Consider the following 24,033-nt stretch of genomic DNA (forward strand, 5'->3'; position numbering starts at 1 on the left):
AATAGGAAAAATGGAGATTTAGATCCAGAATTTGAATTCAAGTTCATTAGCCTTCAAATCTGGTCCTTTTATTTTACAATACATATGTTAATATTGTTAGGATTGACTTATGTTCCCCCAAAATATATGTTGTAAATCCTAACCTCTATGCCTGTGATTGTAATCCCGTTTGGGAATGGGAAACAGTAGAAAACCCATCAGCTTGGACTGATAGGAAAAGAACATTGTCTTTCTCTTAGAATTCTAAAGGCAGGAAACAGGACAGAAGAGCTACAAATGTTGTCCTCCAAGAAAAGTAAAGGACCATCCCTGGAGTAGCTCGGAGATAAGCAGAACTATTGGAAGGAGCATGGAAGCAGGGTCTTCTCGGTTTCAAAGGGTGGGGCGACAGCCTCCTTGGTTTCAAAGAGGCCTTCACTAGCTTGGTTCTGGAGTATGGGGCTGCCATTCAGGTGTGCCAGAGGGATGAGGCTGCCGTGCAAAGCTGAGGGCGTAGGGCTGCTGTGCCCAAGGGGCAGTAGAATGGGGCCTGCCAGGACCCGGGGGCTGGGCTTGCCACTCAGATGGACTAGGAGAATGAGGTTGCCCAAAGCCAAGGGAGCAGAGTTGCCAGCCCAGTAGGCCTGGAAGGTGGAGCTGAAGCTCAGGGCTGAGGGTTCTCCACCTAGAATCTAGAGGGTGTGGCCAACACCCAAAGTCTGGATGGTGGGGCCATCGCCCAGTTGGTCTCATGGAGAACAGAGGATTATTTTCAAGCCTTGTGAGCTAATGTAATTTGTTCTGCTGGATTTTGGACATGCTTGGTGCTGCTTACCCCTTCTTTCCTTCCAGTGTCTTCCATTTATAATGGAAATGTCTGTCTTGTGCCTATTCTACCATCGTACTTTGAAAGCAGATAACTTCTATTCTAGATTTCACAGGTTCACAGATGTAGAGGTGTTTTGCCCCCGGGTGCAGTATGCCTAAAGTCTCACCCATATTTGATTTAGATGCTTCAGAAGATGAGATTTTGGACTTGGAGTTGATTTAAGACTTTTGGTACAATGTGATGAGGCGAATGTGTTTTGCATGGGGGAAGGACAAGAATTTTTGGGTTTCAAAGGGTGGAATGTTCTGGGTTGGATTAGGAATTTTCACTGTTACTGGGAAAAATTTAGTGATATTATAGAAGAATACTGTAGGCTGTTAGGTAAACAACTGATTGAATTAAAGATGGTGTTCTTAATGTTTCTAAACTTGTCTTAGTGGAAGGCAAAAGAGGCATGAACTAACTTTTCAGTAAGATACTGATAAAATTAAATATTTTGGCCACTGGAAAACCTAATCATACTTTCAAAAGTGTTAAAGATTCACTTATGTTTTATATTGTTGTTATTAGCTGCTGTCAAGTCAGTCTCTGAACTCAAGAGGACTCCATGCACAATGAAACAAAATGCTGCTTAGTTCTGTGCCATACCTATGATCAGTTGCAGATTGGACTGTTGTGATCCATAGAGTATTCATTGACTTATTTTTCAGGAGTAGATCAGCAGACCTTTTTTCCTATTCTGTCTTAGCCTGGAAGCGCTACTGAGACCTGTCCAGTATCATAGCAACACGAAAGCTTACACTGACAGATGGGTGGTGGCTGCACATGAGTACATTGGCTGGAATTTGAACCTGGATCCTCCCATGTGGAGGCAAGAATCCTACCACTGAAGATGGCTCATACAACATATCCTGATACATGTAAATCAGAGAAAGTATCTTATTTTTTGTGTACATAACAAGACTTTTCCATACCAAAGACTTATGTGAGGATAGTAAAACAAATCTATTGTTGTATCCCAAGCACTCTAATATTTTTATTTCAACTTGTGGACTAAGATGTTATTTCTGAATATGATGTAGTCCACAGAAAAGATTATAGGAGAAAATTGGTCCATCGTTTGGGTCCTACAGAGAAGCTTTAATCTTACTATAAAGGTTTCATTTTTGTTAGAGATTTAATTAGTTTAGAAACCTAAATGTTAAAATAGTAAAGAAATGGATAAGTGAATATGGTTGGTGCAAAAATGGCATGGTGGAGGTGGCTCATCTCCTCTAACTTCAGAAGGGGTAAGAGAGAATCACTATTAGCATGAGCCCAAAGCTGATTCCTGTGAAGCAGATGTCAGGTATACCTCCTCTCTCCAACCTTTTTTTTTTTTAAACCAATCCTGACACCAGCTGTCCCTTCCATGGCATTTAACTTCTCTGCCGGGTTCGTTAATTCATTGCAATAGCCACACAAAACTCACAGATAACACAATTATGGGGTTTATTGAGCCCTGGTGGTGTAGTGATTAACAGTTCAGCTGCTAACCAAAAGGTTGGCAGTTTGAATCCACCAGCCGCTCCTTGGAAACCCTCTGGAGCAGTTCTCCTCTGTCTTATGGGGTCTCTTTGAGTTGGAATTGACTCCATGGCCTTGACTTTAAAAAAAAATTTTTTTAGGGAAGTAATCAGTTACAATTCAGGATAAGGAACGCCTGAGAATACAGTTCTTGGTCAGCTTCTTGGCCGTGCCCACAAGCAAGCCTCTCCCTGGCCCTTGGTCTGTTGGCCCTCAGGCCTCTTGGGCCGGCCCAGCCTCTGCCCTGCTCAGGCAAGCGCTACAGAGCTCTTTAGCTTCACTGATAAGTACCCAGAGGCTCCTCAGTCTGCCAAGTAAGCCTCCTGCCTGCAGGTATTCAGCTTTTTTGCTCTGTGTGCAGAGAAGCCCACCACATCATCTCCTGCCAGTCTGCTTGTTCTGGTGATAGCTGGTTCTCTGCCCCGTCTTGTGCAGCACAGGGACCCCGGGTCCAAAGGATGCACTCTGCTCCTGGCTTTTCTTTGTTGGTGGTAGTGACGCCCCCCTCTGCTCCAGGATTAGCTCTCTTCTAAGCCTAGCGGGATGGCAAAACTGACCAATCCCCTTGTTACTGTTCCGTATACATTATTTGCATGGTCCCATGCCCATGGTGTTCCGTACACCTTATATGTATTATTAGCAAGCTGTCCAATCCTCTTTGTGGGCCACAGGGACCTTATTTGCATAGTCCCACCCAGTCATTGTGTGGGAGACACAAAGACTTAAGGCAGGAAGGGCTGTATTAAGTAATTCATTGCACCGCAGTTGGTTCATTTAAAGCATTGAATTCGTTTGTGTGTGTATGTCCAGTGCTTATGGTGTTAAATGAAAAATGCAGAATACGAAGTAAAGTAGTATCATGATACACCCTCAATCATGGGCAAGGGTTGGGAGACTACACACACACACTCACATAAAACACACACAAAAAATAAGCATACCAGATGTTAATATTTATCCCATTCGGATGGAGCGACTGATTGTAGGTAAGCATATTTTATAATTAGAAAAAAATTTTTTACACAGAGTAGTACAGTAACTCTCCTAATTTATGAGATAATTATGTTCTAGTGGTGTGTCAAAAATGTCCTAATGAAAGGCTTTGTTTTAAGCAGCCATAATAAACATAAGTTTTTATACAAGAGTAGTAAACATATAGATAGTCCTTTCATTTCTACTGACTGATTTTAGCTGAATGAGAGAAGAGTGGGTTAAAGTTGATAAGAAAGTTGTGTTAAGTGGTATAAAAGATCAACTCAAAATTAAGCACATTGAACTGGCTTATCCTTGTTCTTTTAAGCTATGTAATATATAACAATTAGAATGGTTTAGATAAATCAAAGGGAAACGGGGAACAATAGAGAAGCTCTTTAAGAGAAGGAAATTTCTTGGCTCTAGGAGGCAGTGACTTACAGTGATTAGAAGTGTGAGTTCTGGAGCTGCGCTGCTAGAGTTTGGCTCCTGACTGTTTCTTCTTATCTGTAACTAAGCAAGTTACATTTACTTTGCCACCACCTGTTTTATCATCTGTAAATTGAGGCAATTAGGAATTTACTTCATATGGTTGTTCTGAGTTGAAATCTACTTAATGGCACCTAACAACAACAAATGTGAGGTTCTTAACAGCGCTCGACATAGTGTTCAATAAATGTTAGTGGTTTTATTATTGTTGTTATCATTATCAAAGGAACCATATTACTCCATTGTGTTAGCCATTGATTTTGTAGAAAAGTTGTTGAAATCCTTGAAATAGCTCTATTTTTATCAGAAAGTCAAGTGTCCAAAAATCTACCTAATGTAATTTTCCAAGGCCATTCATGCTGTTTTTTTTTCTTCAAAAGTAACAATGCAGGCCATGTTCCATGCTTTCTTTAGAAGGTTTCCAGCACAGCACACAGAGAGGTTCATCATAACTGAGTCCTCAAGAAATGCTCATGCTATATTTAAGTTTTCATGAACTAATGATAATTGGTCCAGGAAAAAGCCCATTTAAAATGCTGTCATTGGGTGCCTTGGAGTTGGTTCCAACTCATAGCGACCCCTGTGTGCAACAGAACGAAACATTGTAGGGTCCTTTGCTGTCCTCAGAATTTTTGCTATGTTTGAGCCCATTATTGCAGCCACTGTGTCAGTCCATCTTGTTGAGGGTCTTCTTTTTTTGCTGACCGCCTACTTTACCAAGCATGATGTCCTTCTCTAGGGACTGGTCCCTCCTGATAACATGTCCAAAGTATGTAAGACAAAGTCTTGCCATCCTCCCTTCACTTAAAATGCAGGCCAACATTTCATGCTAAATGGTGTCATAAAAAGGTCTGATTACAACTTCATCTTAAAGTTGTAAAACTGAGATTTTGGGAAAACGTTTAGGCTGTAATTTTATCTGTGCTTTAATTTTTATAATAAGCAAAGAATGAAGTGTGAATAGAAAAGGCTTAATTTTTCTTGCCAAAGAGTTTAATAGCATAATATATTACACACGGGGGTTATCTCAAAATTCCAAGCAGCTGTAGACTCCGGGGGTGAAGATTCTACCCAGTGACATCAACCCTTCCATGGGTACTATGTTGGTTTTATCTGATCAAGCCACACACCTGGGACACTTACTAAGTATTGGCAAATGAAAACCATTTATTATTTATAGAAAGCAGCTTACATTTATTCGTAGATAACATTGACCAAAGTAACCATCCAGAATCCCTTACCCGTATGTCTTTTCTTCTTCAAAACCTCATGCTTTCCTGAGTTGGGAGTCTTTGCATTGGATCCCACTTTTATTGACACCAATTTATGGTATCAGACTAGTCTGGGGAAATTGCAGCTTTCTTTCCCTGGTCATTCCAGACACCAACTGCACCATATAGTCCTTTCCCTCACTGGGGGCTGGGTCAGTGGGTGTCAGCTGCAAGTTGGGGAGTTCACGTGACTCTTCCACTCATGACCAGCAGGCCCCCGTGCTCCCTTAGATCTGATAGTTTGTTGCAGTGACTCATCAACTCCTAGAAAAGAGCCATCTCTAATTCAGCAGAGAAAGGGTACAAACATGAAAAGGATATATGCTTGAATTGATGCTCAGGTGAGGTCAGGAGGGGTCTCCACTGGAGGTTCCAGTTCTTAGAGAAGCCAGGTCCCTAGAGACACATGGTCTTCTCACATGCATCATTAATCTGGAAGCTCCAAAGAATTTCTGCTTTCAAGGCCTTTATTGGCTCAAGGACCAGGGCCTCCTCATTGCATATGTATGATTGTTCGAATTAATGAATGAACATGTATGATTAATTGCATCATGCCCTGCCTCCCTTCCTGAAGTTAATCCTAAGTGTGGTCTTTGAGGCTCCCACTACAGTTGCCCATAAAGGCATCTCAGGTACCCTTGGCAAATTCCACTGGTTATTTTTAAGAAACCAGAGACAAGGCCAAACCAAGTTCTTTGTCCTACACATTACATTCTTCATGTTTAACAATTGTGTTATACTAACATTAAGAGGTGCTTTTTTTTTTTTTTTGCAAAAATATTGATAAAAGTATGTATCAGTTTTTCCCAAGGACCTCTGTTAATCTTTGATTATCAGATTATTCTCGTTTGATAATCTAATTGTGTTATATTCTATTTCAGTTTCTATCTTCAGTTTTCAGTATTATGTTTGTTGGGAAAGACGGCCCCTTTTGGAGCTCTTGTGCTCCTACATGTCTTGCTGACTGTGTCAAGACTCCGAGGTCCTGGCTGTTCTTTTACCTAGGTCATTTCTAATGGTTGTTTATGCATCCCATACATAACCTTGAGAGATCAGGTAACATCTTCTCTACCACCCCTTCCCCTCCCCCTGTTCCACATACAGAGTAAGTTTGCTAACTTATTGCTATTAAAGTGGTAGATTCCCCAAACTCAAGTGTTCCTCAGTGATGGAAACTCACTGTAAGAGTACCATCTATCTGGGCCATACTGTGACAGCCCTGTGGGTTTTGGGGGCAAAGGGAACCACAGATATGCTGATGTTTATGTTTTTCGCTGTGCTGTGAGTAATAAAGAGTCCATTGTTTCTGACCCAATGCCCTCTGCCAGGTGCATCCACCAGACAGTAACAGATTAATTTATTAGCTTGTGAGTAGTATAAAATCAAATCCCAGATCCTACATTGCTATTGTTTTTATAAACTTGATGAAATTCTGCAGTTTTCCAGTCCCTTCTTGACGTCTCATCTTTGTTTTTGGGCTGGTGTGCCCATTAGTCTTGTATACATGATTGAACTACGAAGCACGTTCCTCGCATGTATTATTTTTGGCCCTATAGACCTGTCTAATCTTTGGCTGAAGGGTGAACCTCAGGAGCAACTTCAGTACTGAGTTAATAGGGTGTCTGGGGGCCATACTCTCAGGGTTTCTCCAGTCTCTGTCAGACCAGCAAACCTGGTTGTTTTTGTGGGTTTGTGTGTGTGAATTTGAATTTTGTTCTACATTTTTCTCCCACTCTGTCTGGGACCCTCTGTTGTGATCCCTCCCAGAGCAGTTGGTGATGGTGATCAGGCACCATCTAGTTCTGAGCTCAATCTCGTGGAGGTTGTGGTAGTTGTGGTCCATTAGTTCTTTGGACTAATCTTTCCCTGTGTCTTTGGTTGTCTTCATTCTCCTTTGCTCCAGCAGGGTTGGGGCCAGTAGATGTATCTTAGATGGCTGCTTGCAGGCTTTTTAAGACTCCAGATGCATCTCAACCACAGTCGGATGTAGAACATTTTCTTTATAGACCGTTAGGCAAATTGAGCTGGATGCCCCCCCCGAGACCAGGGTTCCCAGCCCTCAGCCCAGTAGCTGGGTCCCTCAGGAAGTTTATGTGTGTCAAGTTATGCTGTCTTCCCCATTGTTGTATACTGTTTTTCCCTTCACCAAAGTTACCACTTACCTACCATCTAGTTCTATCTAGTTAGTGGTTTTCCATCCTCACCTCTCCCTTCCCTTTTAACCATCAAAGATTGTTTCTTCCTGTGTGGAAACATTTCCATGTGTTTTTATAATAGTGGTCTCATATAGTATTTGTCCTTTTGTGATTGACTTATTTCACTCTGCATAATGCCCTCCAGATTAGATTCATCCATGTTGTAAGATGTTTCACAGATTTATCATGTTCTTTATAGTTGGGCAGTATTCGATTGTGTGTATGTACAATAGTTTATCAGTTCATCTGGTGAGGGGCTCTTTGGTTGTTTCCGTCATTTTGCTATTGTAAATAACGCTGCATTGAACAGGATGTACATACGTCTACTTATGTGACAGCTCTTATTTCTCTAGGATATATTCCTAGGATTGGGATTGCTGGATTGTATGGTACTTCCGTTTCTAGCTTTTTAAGGAAGCGCCGTATGGTTTTCCAAAATGGTTGTACCATTTTGCATTTCCACCAGCAGTGTGTAAGAGTTCCAAGCTCCCCGCAGCCTCTCCAACATTTGTTTTCAGTTTTTTTGATTTGTGCCAGTAATGTTGGGATGAGATGGTGTCTCTCTGTGGTTTTGATTTACATTTCTATAATGGCTAGTGATCGAGACCATCTCCTCATGTGTCTGTTAGCTGTCTGAATGTCTTCTTTGGTGAAATGTCTGTACATATCCTTTGCCCATTTTTAATTCAATTATTTGTCTTTTCATTGTAGAGGTGTTGGATTTTCCTATAGATTTTAGAGATTAGACCTTTTCAGATATTTTTGCCTGTTTTTGAATGCCATGTATGTGCAGTTATATAATGTGTAATCTTTTGTATCTGACTTGTTTTCCTCTCAATTTTATGTTTGTGAGAGTCATCCAAATTGCGTATGTTAGTAATTTTGTTCGTTTTCATTTACTATGAAATATTCCATTGTATGAGTGTTTTATCATGATTTGTTTACCCACTCTAATGTTGATGGTTATTTGGAGTTATTACTAATGAAGTTGCAGTGAACACATGTCTCTTGGACACAGCACTCATTTCTGTTGGATATATAACCAGGAATAGGGTGCTGTGCCATAGGGATCTGTGTTTAGCTTAGTAGATAATTATCAAGCAATTTTCCAAAGTAATTGTGCTAATTTATATTCCCATCAGCAATGTGGAGGCCTGGTGGCTCAGTGGTTAAGCGCTGCAGTGAGCTACGCAGTGAAAAGGTTGGGAGTCCAAATCCACCAGTCACTCCATGGAAACCCTGTGGGCCAGTTCTGCTCTGTCCTGTTGGGTCGCTAAGAGTTGGAATCTGATCTACGGCAGTGGGTTTGGTTTTTGGTATCAGCCATATATGAAAATTCCAGTTGTCTGTATTCTCATTAATACTTTGTCCTCTTAAAAATTTTAGCCATTCTGCTAGGTAATGGAGTGGTATCTCATTGTGGTGTTATTTTGCATGATTTGCATTGGCCACTAATGATGTTGACCCTGTTTTCCCATCTGATGGCCATTTTGACACCCTCTTTTGTGAAGTTCCTGTTGAGGTCTTTTGCCTATTCAGCAGTGAATTTTTATGAAGAATTTTGCTTACTTTTATAACTTAAGTGGAGACTTAGCTAATGAATACTTGGATAACTTGCACATGCCATTTATGCAGTTTGTAAAGTACATAAGACATTTTTAGAAAGAATTCCATCAAATGTGCTTAAAAATTTTAATCATTCTATATTTAAAGTCTTGAGTGCAGGATTTGTCTCTACTTCTCTCCCAGTGCTAGTTTTAAGATTACTAGTACCTAGCCTTAAAGTTTTTGGAATCTGACACCCATTGTTCTTTCTGAAGCCAACTCTTGAAGTTTAATGACATCTCCATTTACCAAAGTTGCTGGCCTTTTTTGTTCTCATTCTCTTTAAACTGTCTCTTATGTTTAATCTTTTGTGCCTCTTTCTTAACAGTAAAGGTTCGAGTATTTACTTGCTGCTCTTTTACTCTGTTAAGAACCTGTTCTTATTGTTTCAGCTCTTTGTGCAAAATAATAAAAAATTTTTTTAATCCTTGATACCATTTTTAATTGTTATATATGTTTTAAATTTTTATTGTGCTTTAAGTGAAAGTTTACAAATCAAGTCAGACTCTCATACAAAAATTTATTAACACCTTGTTGTATACTTCTAATTGCTTTCCTGTTAATGAGACAGCACACTCCTTCCCTCCACTCTCTCTTTTCATGCCCATTTGGCCAGCTTCTGACCCCCATAGTCTCATGTGTCTACTTGATCCAAAAAGCTCATTCTTCACCAGTATCATCGTCTGTCCCATAGTCCAGTCCAATCCCTGTCTGAAGAGTTGGCTTTGGGAATGGTTCCTGTCTTGGGCTAACAGAAGGCCTGGGGACCATGACCTCCGTGGTCTTTCTAGTCTCGGTCAGACCATTAAGTCTGTTTTTTTTTTTTAACAAGAATTTGGAGTCTACATTGCACTGCTCTCCTGCTCCCTCAGGGGTTCTCTGTTGCATTCCCTGTCAGGACAGTCATTGGTTGTAGCCGGGCACCATCTAGTTCTTCTGGTCTCAGGCTAATGTAGTTTCTGCTCTGTGTGGCCCTTTCTGCCTCTTGGGCTCATAATTACCTTGTGTCTTTGGTGTTCTTCATTCTCCTTTGTTCCAGGTGGGTTGAGACCAGTTGATGCATCTTAGATGGCTGCTTGCTAATGTATGATAATAAATATTTTTCATCTTTACTTTGCTAAGCCTATATCTCTAGTCATAACCTTTCTCCGATGGAGCTTACCATCATTTCTACTGACAAAGCTACCTTCCAAGAATATCCTTGATTCTCTTAATGAAATTATCTGAGTCACCTGGGTTTACAGTATAAACCAAACCCATTGCTATTCCGATCCATTGTCAATTCTGGCTCATAGCAACCCTATAGGACAGGGTAGAACTGCCCCATAGGGTTTCCAAGGCTCTAAATCTTTATGGGAGCAGACTGCCAAATCTTTGTCTCCATAGGTGGGCAGAGATGGAGAGATTTGGGCTGGAAGGTGTGTGTAGAGGTACAAACCAGAACACCAAACCCTTTGCAGTTGAGTTAATTCTGACTCACAGTGACCCTATAGGACAGAGTAGAACTGCCCCATAGGGTTTCCAGGGAGCGACTGGTAGATTCAAACTGCTCACCTTTTGGTTAGCAGCTGAGCTCTTAACCACTGTGCCACCAGGGCCGCATATAGAGGTACAGTGGTGGGTAAAGTTATATTGGGCCAGTCAGCCTCTTAAGTCTTGACTCTTCTTCTGTCTAAATACTAATGATAGGAACTCATGTTTGAACTGCACTATGCAGTTTGTAAAACATATGTATACATTGTTTTGTTTTATTACTTCAACATTTTAGTGACTTGGGAACCATGGTTCCTATTTTACAGAAATGTTAATAGGCTTAGGAAGAGTAATACCTGGTCAAGATCATATACTTAGTAAATGGCAGAATCTGATCTTCTATTTCTATTCTATTCTATTCTTTAAAAACTAAAAATAGTGAATATTTTGTTATGAAATATTTAAGCACACAAAAAAGTAGAGAAAATAACATATCTATGTACCATCACAGATGATTTGCAATATTTGCTTGAAATTTAATTTTAAAGGAAACATAGTTAAAGCTTTTTCTATCCCGTTTTCATCCTTTTTTTAGTTAGTAGTATTTTATTGTGGTTGTGGTGAAAGTTTACATGGTAAATTCAGTTCCTCCCATTTGATAATTTCTGTACAGATTGTTCGGTGACATTGGTTATATTTTTCTTAATGTGTCAGCATTCTCTTTGTGTTCTGGTTGTTCCACTTCCAGTACTCTAGTTTCCCTGCCCCCATATCTTTTCATCTGTGTTTTAGAGTAAATGTTGACTTTTTGGTCCCATATAGATAGTCTTTTAGTAGAGTGTCATACTTATGGATAGTAGCCTTTGTTTTGGGTGCGACTCTGTTGTTTCTCTAAAAGGTGATCTCTGGGGATAGTTTCAGTTCAGCATTTAAAGAGTATCTCAGGGCTGCAGTCTCAGGGAGTTCTCTGGTCTCAACCAGTCCAGTTATTCTTGGCCTTTTTTTTTTTTTTTTAAAGAATTCGAGTTTTGCTCTTCATTTCTCTCCCATTCTGTTTGGAACCACCTATTGTGACCCCCGTCAGAACGGTCAGTAGCAGTAGCTAGGCACCATCCAGTTCTTCCGATCTCAGGGTAGCTGAGGCTGTGGCTCATGTAAGCTGTTAGCCTTGTAGACTTGTTTCTTCTCTGAAACTTTGGTTTCCTTCCTACTTTTTTGCTCCTTATGAATAGAGATCAGTAGTTGTATCTTAGATGACTGCTTACAAGCCTTTAATATCCCAGATGCTACTCAGTTCACTAGGATGCAGAACATGAATTTTGTGAACTGTATTAACCAGTTGACTAAGTTGTCCCATGAGACTAAGGCCCTAAGCCTTCAAACCTACAAAAATCTTGCAAGGTGTTTGGTTATGTCTGAGGAGTACCTGTAGTTGTCTTCTATGGATATGTGTGCCTACACACACATATCTGTATTTACACATACAGATACTTCTGTCTTTGCATACATATGTATATACACCTGTACCTACTTGTATACCTTTTTGCCAATATACATGCATATGTGACCATACACTCTTTTTGGTCTTTTTTAGAGTTACTGCCAAATGATATATGTCAAATTCTTTAGTACAGGCATCCTTTTCTCTTGTGCACTTCTCAGCAACAACATTTACTTTGGTAAAGCTGTGCTCACTATACCCACATTTGGTGCTGCTGTTCCCATCACTAAAAATAGCAAGTATCTATGACCTAGAGTGATTTTCCCCCACCACCCCACCCCTCCCTGGTAACAGTGAACATTGGTCTCCGTATATTTATTCTTCTCTTCTACTGCTCATCTGTCAGTTTGTTGTGCTGTGGTGGCTTGCGTGTTGCTGTGATACCAGAAGTATGCCACCGGTGTTTCAGTTACCAGTAGGGTTACCCATGATGGATAGGTTTCAGCGGAGCTTCTAGTCTAAGACAGACTAGAAAGAAGGAACTGGCCGTCTACTTCTCAAGAAAGTGGCCAGTGAAAATGTTATAAATAGCAGCAGAACATTGTCTGGTATAGTGCCCCAAAATAGCCCCTCAAGTTGGAAGGCACTCAAAGTCCGACTGAAGAAGAGCTGCCCCTCAAAGTAGAGTCGACCTTAATGATGTGGATGGAGTAGAGCTTTCAGAACATTCATTTGCTGATGTGGCATGACTCAAAATGAGAAGAAACAGCTGCAAACCTTCATTAATAATCGTATGAATCTAGGAAAACTGGAAGTCATCAAAAATGAAATGAAACACATAAAGATTGATATTCTAGGCATTAGTGAGCTGAAGTGGACTGGTATTGGCCATTTTAAATTGGACAGTCATATGGTCTTCTATGCCAGGAATGACAGATTGAAGAGGATGCTGTTGCCTACATCATCAAAAAGAACATTTCAAGATCTATCCTGAAAAAGCGATGCTGTCAGTGATAGGATAGTATCCATATGCCTACAAGGAAGATCAATTAATACTACTATTAATCAAATTTACGCATCAACCACTAGTGCCAAAGATGAAGAAATTGGAGATTTTTACCAACTTCTGCAGTCTGAAATTGATCAAACATGCAATCGAGTTGCATTGATAACTGTTGGTGACTGGGATGCAAAAGTTGAAAACAAAGAAGGATCAGTATTTGGAAAATATGGCATTGGTGATAGAAGTGACACTGGAGATTATTTGACAGAATTTTGCAACACCAGCAGCTTCTTCACTGCAAATAACTTTTTTTCAACAACATAAATTGTGACTGTCAGACCAGCTGTTTCCGGATGATGGGGAGCATGATAAGACCGGTGAATTCTATGAGCATGGGCCCTTTGCCACACCTAATTTGCTGTGAAGTGTGTCCCTTGATGCAAGGCGATACTGTGCGGGATACCATGATGGTGGATAAGGCATTCTGTAAATCCATGGTTGGTAGTTTTGGCAGAAGCATTGTGTGCAGGGAAGGCAAATCCGTATTTAGAGTAAGTGTCTGTTCCAGTAAGGACAAAACACTGCCCTTTCCTGATGGAAGCGGTCCAGTGTAATCAACCTGTCACTGGGTTGCTGGATGATCACCTCGAGGAATGGTGCTGTATCAGGGACTAAGTGTAGGTTTCTGCTACTGGCAGATTGAGCACTCAGCAGTGACTGTAGCCAAGTTGGCCTTGGTGAGTGGAAGTCCATATTGCTGAGCCTATACATGACCTCCATCTATGCCACCATGGCCACTTTGTTCATAAGCCTTTTGGGCAATGATGGGAGTGGCTATGGGAAGAGGCTGACTGGTTTCCACAGAACATGTTATCCTGTCCACTTGATTGTTAAAATCCTTGTCTGCTGAGGTCACCCTTTGTTGAGCTCTTCTCCATACCTCCTTGTCACCAGTTTTCCAATTATGTTTCTTCAAGTCCCTGACCATCTACCCATACCATTGGCCACAGCTCATGAATCAGTATATAATCACACATTTGCCATTTCTCCTTCCAAGCAAAGTGAACATCCAGGTGCATTGTTCAGAGTCTTGCCTGTTGGGAAGATCTCCCTTTACCACTGTCCTTCAGAGAGTTCCCAGAAAGGGGCTGCGGCGCTGCCGACTTTTGAGTGGTGCCTGCATACTGTGCAGAACGGTCTGTAAACCAGGCAAGAGTTTTCTCTTTCTCAGTGAACTGATTGTATGGAGTTTCCCCTTGAGGCCGTGGGTGTGGACTGGGAGAGGGTAGATAATGTGACAGGAGTGAAGACCATGGACTTTTGGGCCACTTCTCATGCAACTTACTTGTGCCTTCAGGACCTGCTCTGGCTAGATCTCCTGTACAACACTTCCATTTAATGATGGAGTGCTGCTGTGCACGTCCAACTTTATGACTCTTTGGTTCAGACAGCACCCAGTTCATGATAGGCAGCTGAGGCCATGTGGTGACTCGATGTCCCATGGTTAAGCGCTCAGTCTTTACGAAGGCCTAGTTACAAGCCAAAAGCTGTTTCTCAACAGGAGAGTAGTTATTTGCAGAGAATGGCAGGGCTTTGCTCCAGAATCCTAAGAATTCGTGCCATGATTCATCAATAGGGGCCTGCCAAAGACTCCAGACAGCATCTCTATCTGCCATGGACACTTCAAGCACCATTGTATCAGCCGATTATATGGCCCAAGTGGCAGAGCTGCTTGCATAACAGCCTGAACTTGTTGCAGAGCTTTCTCTTGTTCTGGGCCCCACTGAAAACTAGCAGCTTTTCAAGTCACTTGATAGATAGGTCTGAGTAGTACACTGAAATGAGGGATAAGGGATATGTTGCCTCCAAAATCCATAGAGGCCCACCAGGTGTTGTGCCTTCTTTTTAGTTGTGGGAGGGGCCAGATGCAATAACTTATACTTCACTTTAGAAGGACTATCTTGGCATTCCCCACACCACTGGACCCCTAGAAATTCCACTGAGGTGGAAGGTGCCTGAATTTTTGTCAAATTAATTTCCCACCCTCTAGGATGCAAATATTTTACCAATAAGTCCAGAGTCATTGACACTTTTTCCTTATTAGGTCCAGTCAGCATAATAATGTCATCAATGTAATGGACCAGTGTGGTGTCTCGTGGAAGGGGAAAGTGATTAAGGTCCCTGCAGACTAAATTATGACATAGGGCTGGGAAGTTTGTATACCACTGAGGCAGGACAGTGAAGGTTATTACTGACTTCGCTGACTGAAGGCAAACTGCTTCTGGTGGTTCTTCAAAACAGGTATGGGGAAAAAGGCATTAGCTAGATCAATAACTGTATACCAGGTACCCGACCAAAACATACCCTTTGCCGTCAAGTTGATTCCAACGCATAGCAGCCCTATAGCACAGAGTAGAACTGCTCCATAGGGTTTCCAAGGAGCAACTGGTGGATTTGAACTGCTGCCCTTTGGTTAACAGCTACAGTGCTTAAGCACTGTGCCACCAGGGCTCTATACCAGGTACCAGCTGATCTATTAATTTGCTCAAGCAATGAAACTACATCTGAAAACAGCAGCTGCAATTGGAGTCACCACTTGGCTAAGTTTTTGATAATCCACTGTCATTTTCCAGGATCCATCTATTTTTTGCACAGGCCAGATAGGCGACTTGAATGGGAATCACCACCGCTGCATCCTTCAAGTCCTTGATGGTGGCAGTGATCTCTTTTAGGAATTCCCTCCAGGAATATAATGTTGCCTTTGGTTTACTATTTCCTAGGTAGGGACGGTATTAATGGCTTCCACTTGACTTTTCCTATATAATCCATTTGTCAGGGATTCAGTGTGGGGGTTCTTCCAGTTGCTGAGCATATCTATTCCAATTATGAATTCTGGAATTTGGGAAATCACTACAGGATGGGTTCAGGAACCCATTGGACCCACTGTAAACCAAACATGAGCTAAGACTCCATTAGTAACCTGGCATCCACACGCTCCCACTCAGATTGATGGGCCACAGTGACATTTTGGGTCTCCTGGAATTAGTGTCAGTTCATAGCCTGTATCCAGTAATCCCCCCAAATAATTGATTATTTCATTTTTCATAATGAACAGTCACTCATAAATGGCTGTAGAGCCCCTTAGGGGAGGCTGGAAGAAAGATTTACAGTATAAATTTTTGCCAGTGTAGTGGGGTCCTTCCTCAAGGGGACGGAGCCTCCCCTTCATTCGAGGGGTTGTGGGTCTGTAAACTGGCTTTAGTATGGGAATTGATTGACGGGCTGAGATTCTCTATCCTGCAGTTAGACTGCCATTCACTTGACCTAGAATTCTTCCGCTAGTATAGATCAAGTAAGTATTTAGTAGATTTCCTAGGAACACCATGACTAAATAGCCAACACAATTAAGTCCATATAAGTCAGACTATTTTGATTACTATTTTGACTCTGGTGCCCATTGTGGTGGCGTAGTGGTTAAATGCTGCGGCTGCTAATCAACAGGTCGGCAGTTCGAGTCCCCTGGGTGCTCCTTGGAAACTTTATCGGGCAGTTCTGCTCTGTCCTATAGGGTCGCTATGAGTCGGAATCTACTCGACGGCAGTGGGTGGGTCCATTGCGGTAACCACGTCCACCTCGTCTTTGTCAATTGAGTCCCGTCACTTGGCCCCTACCACCATGGGGTCCATTCAGCCTTACTGTATTGCCAAACCAAACCAAAACTGTTGGCATCAAGTCGATTCTAACTCATAGCGATTCTATAGGACAGAATAGACTGCCCTTTGGGGTTTCCAAGGAGTGGCTGGTGGATTTGAACTGCTGAAAAAAGTTGGTGGGATTTGTGTCGGGATTGTGTTGTATCTGTAGATCACTTTGGTTAGTACTGACATTTTTACTATATTAAGTCTTCATGTCAATGATCATGGAATGTCCTTCCATTTATATAGGTCTCTTTTAATCTCCTATAGTAATTTTTTATAATTCTCATTGTGTAAGTCTTTTGTGTTCCTGGTTAGGTTCATATCTAGGTATGGGGCTATTTTGGGGGCTATTATAAATGGTATTGTTTTCTTGATTTCCTTTTCTCATCCTTTCTTTCTTTCCTCATCAGAGTAACCAGTATTCAGTATCCTGAGATTGTTATCAGCGGTTTAGTCAGCCCCAACTCATGGTGACTTTAGGTACAACAGAACATGCCCAGTCAGCCCTGTGTCATCCTTAAAATTACCAGCAAGTTCGAGTCTGTCCTGTGGTTATTGTGCTAATCTGTCTCTCTCACCGAGGATCTCCCATGCCCTCATTGGCCTTGTACCTCACCAAACATGATGTCGTTCTCTAGCAATTGAGCCCTCCTGATGACATGTCCAAAGCAAGCAAGTTGGACAGTTTTCTGTTGTGATCCGTAGGTTTTTATTGGCTAACTTTTAGAATTAGATCACAAGGCCTTTCTGCCTCATCTGTCTTAGTCTGGAAGCTCCACTGAACCTGTCCACCATGGGTAACCTTGCTGGTATTTGAAATACTGGTGGCATAGCTTCCAGCATCACAGCAACACACAAGCCACCACAATAAGACAAACTGACAGACAGTTGGATCATGAGATTAGCATGTATTATTTCCATACATATGTTAATGCTGTTACTGTATCTGTTCATAGCCCTCAATAACTTTTTTTATTGTAAATTTTGTATAGATGCCCTTATAAAAGTTTGTGCATATTTGGAAATTGCTTTTCTGGTTCATTCATTCACTCACTCATTTATTTATTTAATAAATAGACACTAAGTCCAAGGGATAATTGGTGGTAGACAGGGAAGACAGTCTCCTTGCTTTAACGGAATTTGACATTTCAGTAGAGAAGGCGTATAGTAAATAAAAACGATAATATAATGTCAGGTAAGTATAAATGCTGTGAAAGAAGATTGAATAGAGTCGGGGGGTAGGGAATGGCGTGGGAATGAGATGTATACTATTTTAGATAAAGTGATCAGGAGGTGATATTTTAGTAAGAGAGATTAAGGAGGTGACATTTTGAGCAACTGAATTAATTTGAGAGAGTGGGCTGTGTTAAAATCTGGAAGGAGAATTTCAGGGGCAAAGGATTTGAGGTAGAGATGACCTTGGAGTCATTGAGAAGTGGAAGGAAGTTAAATGTGATGAAGTGCCATGTTAGCTAGAGGGATAGTGGGAAGAAATGAGTTTGGAGGGGATGCAAAGGGCACGTAAAACAGGTTTTGTGAGATATAAAGAAGTTTGGATTTTGAGTGTGATGGAAAGCTACCAGATGATTTTGAGCAGTGGAATGACATGATTTACAGAATAGAATTCTATATAGAATTCTGTATAGTGTAGAAAAGAATGTGGTAGATCTTTCTGTATTGATATGGAAAGATCTTGAAGATACATTGTTTATACAGTTTTCTCTACCTTGCTGCTTTTCTTTTTATGTTAAAAAAAAAAAGGTAAAATGTTGACCTTTTCGGTATTTGCTTGTATATGTGTAAAATTTCTCTGGAAGGAGATAAGAGACAAATATCACAGGGATTACCCGTAAGTAGGGGAGCTGATGTTAGGGAGAAGAGTAGAAGGAGAACTGACCACATACACTTTTTATACAATAAGAAAAGTTTGAAAACTATACAGAAAAGTACATACACTATAAGTATCTGGCCAGGCGAATTTTTATAAACTGAACTCTCTTATGTAACCTTCACTCCTGTCGAGAAGCAGAACATTACCTGGACAGCAGAAATGTACTCAACCTCCCTTCTAGTTATTACCGCCACCCCTCCCTTCAGAGGATAACCACCATCCTGATTTCTAACAGCATAGATAAGTTTTGCCTGCATTTTATGTCAGCTCTCAACTTCATTCTACTCAGCATTATTTGTTTTGAGATTATCTACTATTTTTATTTTCACATCATGCGAGAAATGTGTTAATACATTCCCTTTATCAAAAGATTGGAACAATACAGAAGTATATAGAACAAAGCATGCAGAACCCTCCTCAACTGCCCCAGCTCCCCAGAGGTAGGGTAACTGCAATTAATAATTTACTATGTAGCCATCTAGTCCTTGTTCTCTATATTTATATATGGAAATAACCTTTTCCTTTTTCATGTTGCTACATAAAATGGCTAGTAGTTAATAATGTTGACAGCAATAATAGATTAATGTTAATATTTATTAAGCATTTTCTGTGTACTCTGTATGCTGAGCAAATAATCCAAGAAGCTAGACTATATGAAGAAGAATGGGGCATCAGGATTGGAGGGAGATTCATTCACAACCTGCATTATGTAGATGACACAACCTTGCTTGCTGAAAGTAAAGAGGACTTGAAACACTTACTGATGAAGATCAAACACTACAGCCTTCAGTATGGATTACACTTCAACATAAAGAAAACAAAAATCCTCACAGCTGGACCAGTAAGCAGCATCATGATAAACGGAGAGAAGATTGAAGTTTTACAGGTTTTCATTTTACTTCAGTCCACAATCAATGCTCATGGAAGCAGCAGTCAGGAAATCAGATGTCCCATTGCATTGGGCAGATCTGCTGCAAAAGACCTCTTTTGGGTGTTGAAAAGCAAAGATGTCACTTTGAGTACTGAGGTGCGCCTGACCCAAGTGATGATATTTTCAGTTTCCTCATATACATATGAAAGGTGAATAGTGAATAAGGAAGACCAAAGAAGAATTTGATACTGACTGTTGTCTCCGAGCCATCTATGTTATGGTATTAATTTATTTTATGTTTGCTTACTGTATTCTAGCTTCTTGCTTTGTTTTGTTTTGATATGCCCAAATAGGCTGCTTGAGTGAGCTAGCTTGATTATTTGTGCCTCTGAAGCTCTAACGTCCTGTCAACAGATGGCTAGAGCTGTTACCAGGTATATGAGCCTAGGAGTCAATTCACTTTTGTTGTATGGATTCAACTCAGGTGTCCAGGTAATCAGTCGGTCACCAAGTGTGTGGTGCAGTCTCTGTTGTACAGTCTTAGAGGGGCGCGGGTGACTGGTATAGGCGTAGGTATCTGATTGCAGCAGGGCGTCATGCTCTGAGCAAGACAGGCTGACAACTGACCCCTGAGTATGAGGAACGCGCATCCCAGTTCCCTAGAGCACACAGGTGGGTGGGTTCTGTAGCCGGACCGTGGGCACCCAGTGCTTTTGGTTGTAAGGACTGGGATGCAGCACTTATCCTTGGACCCTTGTCGCAAGTTGCTAGGTGGCATGGGTGGAGCCACCAGTCCTCAGGCGCCTGATGTGAGTAGGTGAGGACCCTGTTTAATAGGCAGAGGGTGTCAAATGTCAACCCCCTCCCCCCCCCCCCCCCCCGCCCCATCACTCCACCGCACAGCTGAAACAGTTGAAGTCAACTATCAGGCACATACACTGTTGCAGTATGGGCCCACACAGGTACACGCAGGGGTGAAAGGCAAAGTCCATGGACTGTTTGTGCCTGGACCGGAACCACTTCTACCGTGAGTTCCCAGCTTTAGGAGCTGGCAGATTATCTTTTTCCCCAATTGTTAATTTATTCCTTCTCCAAGGCCGGGAGAATGGCTCAGGTGTGCAGCAGGACCTATCTCAGACCCAGCCACTAAAGCCAGCTTGGGGACTGGGAGTGTAGTAAATTAGAAGCAAGTACTTACCTTTGGTCGAGAGCTGTTCTTCTCTGATTCTGGAGGCGTGATTAGACTGTGCGGCTCACTGTCTATCGCCGGGGAAACTGCATCCCAAACGCTACCGGCAGCCTCACTGGGGTCGTGCCAGGGGATCGTGCCTGAGGGTGCTGGTTCCCGCTGAGTCAGGTCCGGAAACTCCTTGCCGCTTCTGAACCATCTCTCCTTCCCCCTGTCGCTCAGTCTGATTTCCTAACTTTGCCTTTGATGTTCAGAGCTCCTAGGTTGTGTTATATATTATAGCTTCGTTTGTTTTTTGGGCCTTTGTTGTAAGAGGTATCATTGGAAAGGCCTGACTACTCCACCATCTTGGCCCCACTGCCTAACCAAAGAAGAATTTGAGTTGTGCTGTTTGGCAAAGAATACTGAATATACCATGGACTGCTGAAACAATGAACAAATCTGTCTTGAAAGAAGTACAGTCAGAATGCTGCTTAGAAGCGAGTATGACAAGAGTTTGTCTCACCAGGAGGGACCAGTTCCTGGAGAAGGATATCATGCTTGGTAAAGTAAAGAGTCAGTGAAAAAGAGGAAGACCCTTAATGACATGGATCGATACAGTGGCTGCAACAGTGGGCTCAAGTCTAACAATGATTATGATAATGGTACAGGACCAGGCAGTGTTTCATTCTACTGTACATTGCGTTGCTATGAGTCGGAACCAACTTGATGGCACCTAACAACAACAACAGTATACTCTTTACTGTATACTTTTCTATGTATTCTAGTAATATATTTGATATATATAAACATTTATATATGACAACCCAGTATTCCCATTTTACAGATGAGGAAACAGAGGTCAAGCACCATGCACAGAGATACAGCATCCACTTACTCTTTTTAATGGCTGCATAGAATTCTTATATTTAAGCCCCGTTGGTTACAGTTAAATTGTTTCTGTACTCATTGCTACATTTAGAATGAAGTCCGTATTCTGAATTCTGGCCTTCATGTTTCTCCCCCGCCCCCTACCCTCCCTCCAAACATATTTCTCCATTGCATGCACACATTCTTCACACACACACACACACACACACACACACACACACATTTTAGCCTCTCTTTTATTCCAGTATTCCTGAATAAGATCTCAGTCAGCCAGGACCCCCATAGTTTTCTGTATGTGTCCTTTTGCCTTTGGAATTTCCCTTCTTGTATCAGACAACCAAAATACCCCTTTTCTTTCTGCCCCAGATAGATTTTATCCCACCTCCTTTATGAAGCTACAACTGAGATCAGCCCTTCTTCCATTTTGTTTGTCACATAACACTTAATTTTCTATGACTTGTTAGTAAATAATCTGCCTTTATTCTCTAGTTATATCTTTCTAGTTTAATACAGCCAGTTTTATTTGCTTGGCAAAAATCCTCCATGGGGTTGGGGAAGGTAAGGCACAAGGCCTCTTCACACACAAGAAATATACATACATTCACTTCCCTGTACCCCATCCCATGCCCCATGGTGCCAACATAGCAGTCTCCATAGCCATGACTATTTGATCAGCACCCAGAACAATGCCTGGCACTTAGTAGACTCTCAGTAAGTATATGGTTGAATGGATGTATCGGTTGACTCTGAGATGAAACCTATTTGGCAATGAGTTTTTTTTTTTAAGCCTCATAACCATTCAGAGTACATGGCACATAACATGCAATCAGAATTATTTGTTGAATTTAACTCAGTTTTATTTTACTTTATGTTTACCTGAGTTTTAACTGAGCATGTCTGTTCTTTTCTGGGAAGATACACCCTAATCTAGAATGGTCTTGATGCTAGAATTTGTCAGAGGCAGAGCTGCAGTATTATTTGTCAATTTTAGGCACGAGAAAAGAAACATCTTTGCTACTGACACCCTTTTTCCAGACATTACTCCTGCCGTTTCGCTAGCTGCCCATTGTCTATAGTTGACTGTCTAGTATCCACGCTTATCACTGCAGCGCCACTGCATATCACTTCCACTTACCATCACCAGAGCTCCTTCACAGCGCAGAGTGCCTAGAGCAGGTTCATTTTGGCACTTTGGTCTGTGTTTGTTTTTCCGTTAGTAAATGAATATTATGTTCCAAATAATTGTAACACTGCATATGAAGGAAGTAAATTTATTTAATGTAAATTAATATGTGCGATGCAGGCAGTAACCTCAATTTCCAACACATTTAGTATAAAAAAGCATGTTTAAAATATCACAGAAACCAATAGAGATTATAAAATTATAAGTCATCCTTTTTTGGATTAAACTATGATTTTATTCTTTTTAAATCTATTTGGTATTCTTAGTTTTTAAATTAGATACTTCCCATTTTTCTGGGATTTATATGTATTACGATTTGTTTGAGGGTTTGGAGCATTTTATCGTACAAAAACCCTTAATACAATTTGCATCTAATAATGTGACTTGAATGTTATGTTTTTTGCTCAAACCTTATAAGTTTGCAAAACATTTTTAAGAGTAATGACCTTAAGGAAGAACTAGATTTTTTTCTTAAGGTTTCTGTTCACATCAGAACATATCACATTCAAGACTGGCTTTAAGGGTCATGTGAATTTCAGTGAAGAAAAAGGACTTGAGAATCAAGTCTAGAAGGCCGTTTTAGGGCTTAGTGGCCTGACCACGGAAATAAAGTCTAGAGGCTGTTTTTTGGATGATACATAGGAGGTGGAGCAACCTGTTTTTGCTTTTGGTTATCATTTGGCATTGACAGTGAATTATTTGTTAAAGTTACGAAGAGGGAAGTTAGCAGTCACAGAACTTTCATTTGGAAACTTATAATAGAAAAAATTTCTTGAGTATTTGTGTTTTTTCGTTCTACTTTGTAATGCTGTTCTTATTAAAAAATAACACTTTTCAATTATATTGATTTAAAGGTATGTAACTTGGATTGGTTTAAATTGGGGATCTTATCCTTTTTTTCCCCTTTCTCTTTCAGGACTTGAACCAGTGAAAGAAGTGGATGGCACTTATGAAGATAAATGTTACTCCTTCCTTTTTAACGGGAATGTCTGCTTAGGAACATCTGCTTAGGAGCTGTATATGATCTTTTCTTTCAATACCCACTGACTTTGAGTTGCAGGAAGGTCTCTGAAGATTTATATCAAATGACGTCAATGGCCAGCTTGTTTTCTTTTACTAGTCCAGCAGTAAAGCGATTGTTGGGCTGGAAACAAGGTGACGAGGAGGAAAAATGGGCAGAAAAGGCAGTCGACGCTTTGGTGAAAAAGTTAAAAAAGAAAAAGGGTGCCATGGAGGAACTGGAGAAAGCCTTGAGTAGTCCAGGACAGCCAAGCAAATGTGTCACTATTCCTAGGTCTTTAGATGGACGCCTGCAGGTTTCTCACAGAAAAGGCCTGCCCCATGTTATATATTGTCGTGTTTGGCGCTGGCCTGATTTGCAGAGTCATCATGAGCTAAAACCATTGGATATTTGTGAATTTCCTTTTGGATCTAAGCAAAAAGAAGTCTGTATCAATCCATACCACTATAAGAGAGTGGAGAGTCCAGGTAGGTTTTGCTCCCCTCAG

General features: G+C 41.1%; 1 protein-coding gene across 2 annotated transcripts in view; it reads left to right on the forward strand.

Annotated features, from left to right (window-relative positions):
• The window catches only part of SMAD5 (SMAD family member 5), a 61,309-nt gene that overhangs the window by 11,322 nt on the left and 25,954 nt on the right, over nucleotides 1-24,033 (forward strand). For both annotated transcript variants that reach the window (XM_064276518.1, XM_003404508.4), the window contains exon 2: nucleotides 23,442-24,013. In XM_064276518.1, the coding sequence (XP_064132588.1) occupies nucleotides 23,611-24,013 (403 nt within the window). In that variant the 5' untranslated portion in view covers nucleotides 23,442-23,610. The remainder of the gene's footprint in view (nucleotides 1-23,441; nucleotides 24,014-24,033) is intronic.

Source organism: Loxodonta africana, chromosome 2 (assembly GCF_030014295.1).
Source record: "Loxodonta africana isolate mLoxAfr1 chromosome 2, mLoxAfr1.hap2, whole genome shotgun sequence".
NCBI lineage: Eukaryota > Metazoa > Chordata > Mammalia > Proboscidea > Elephantidae > Loxodonta > Loxodonta africana.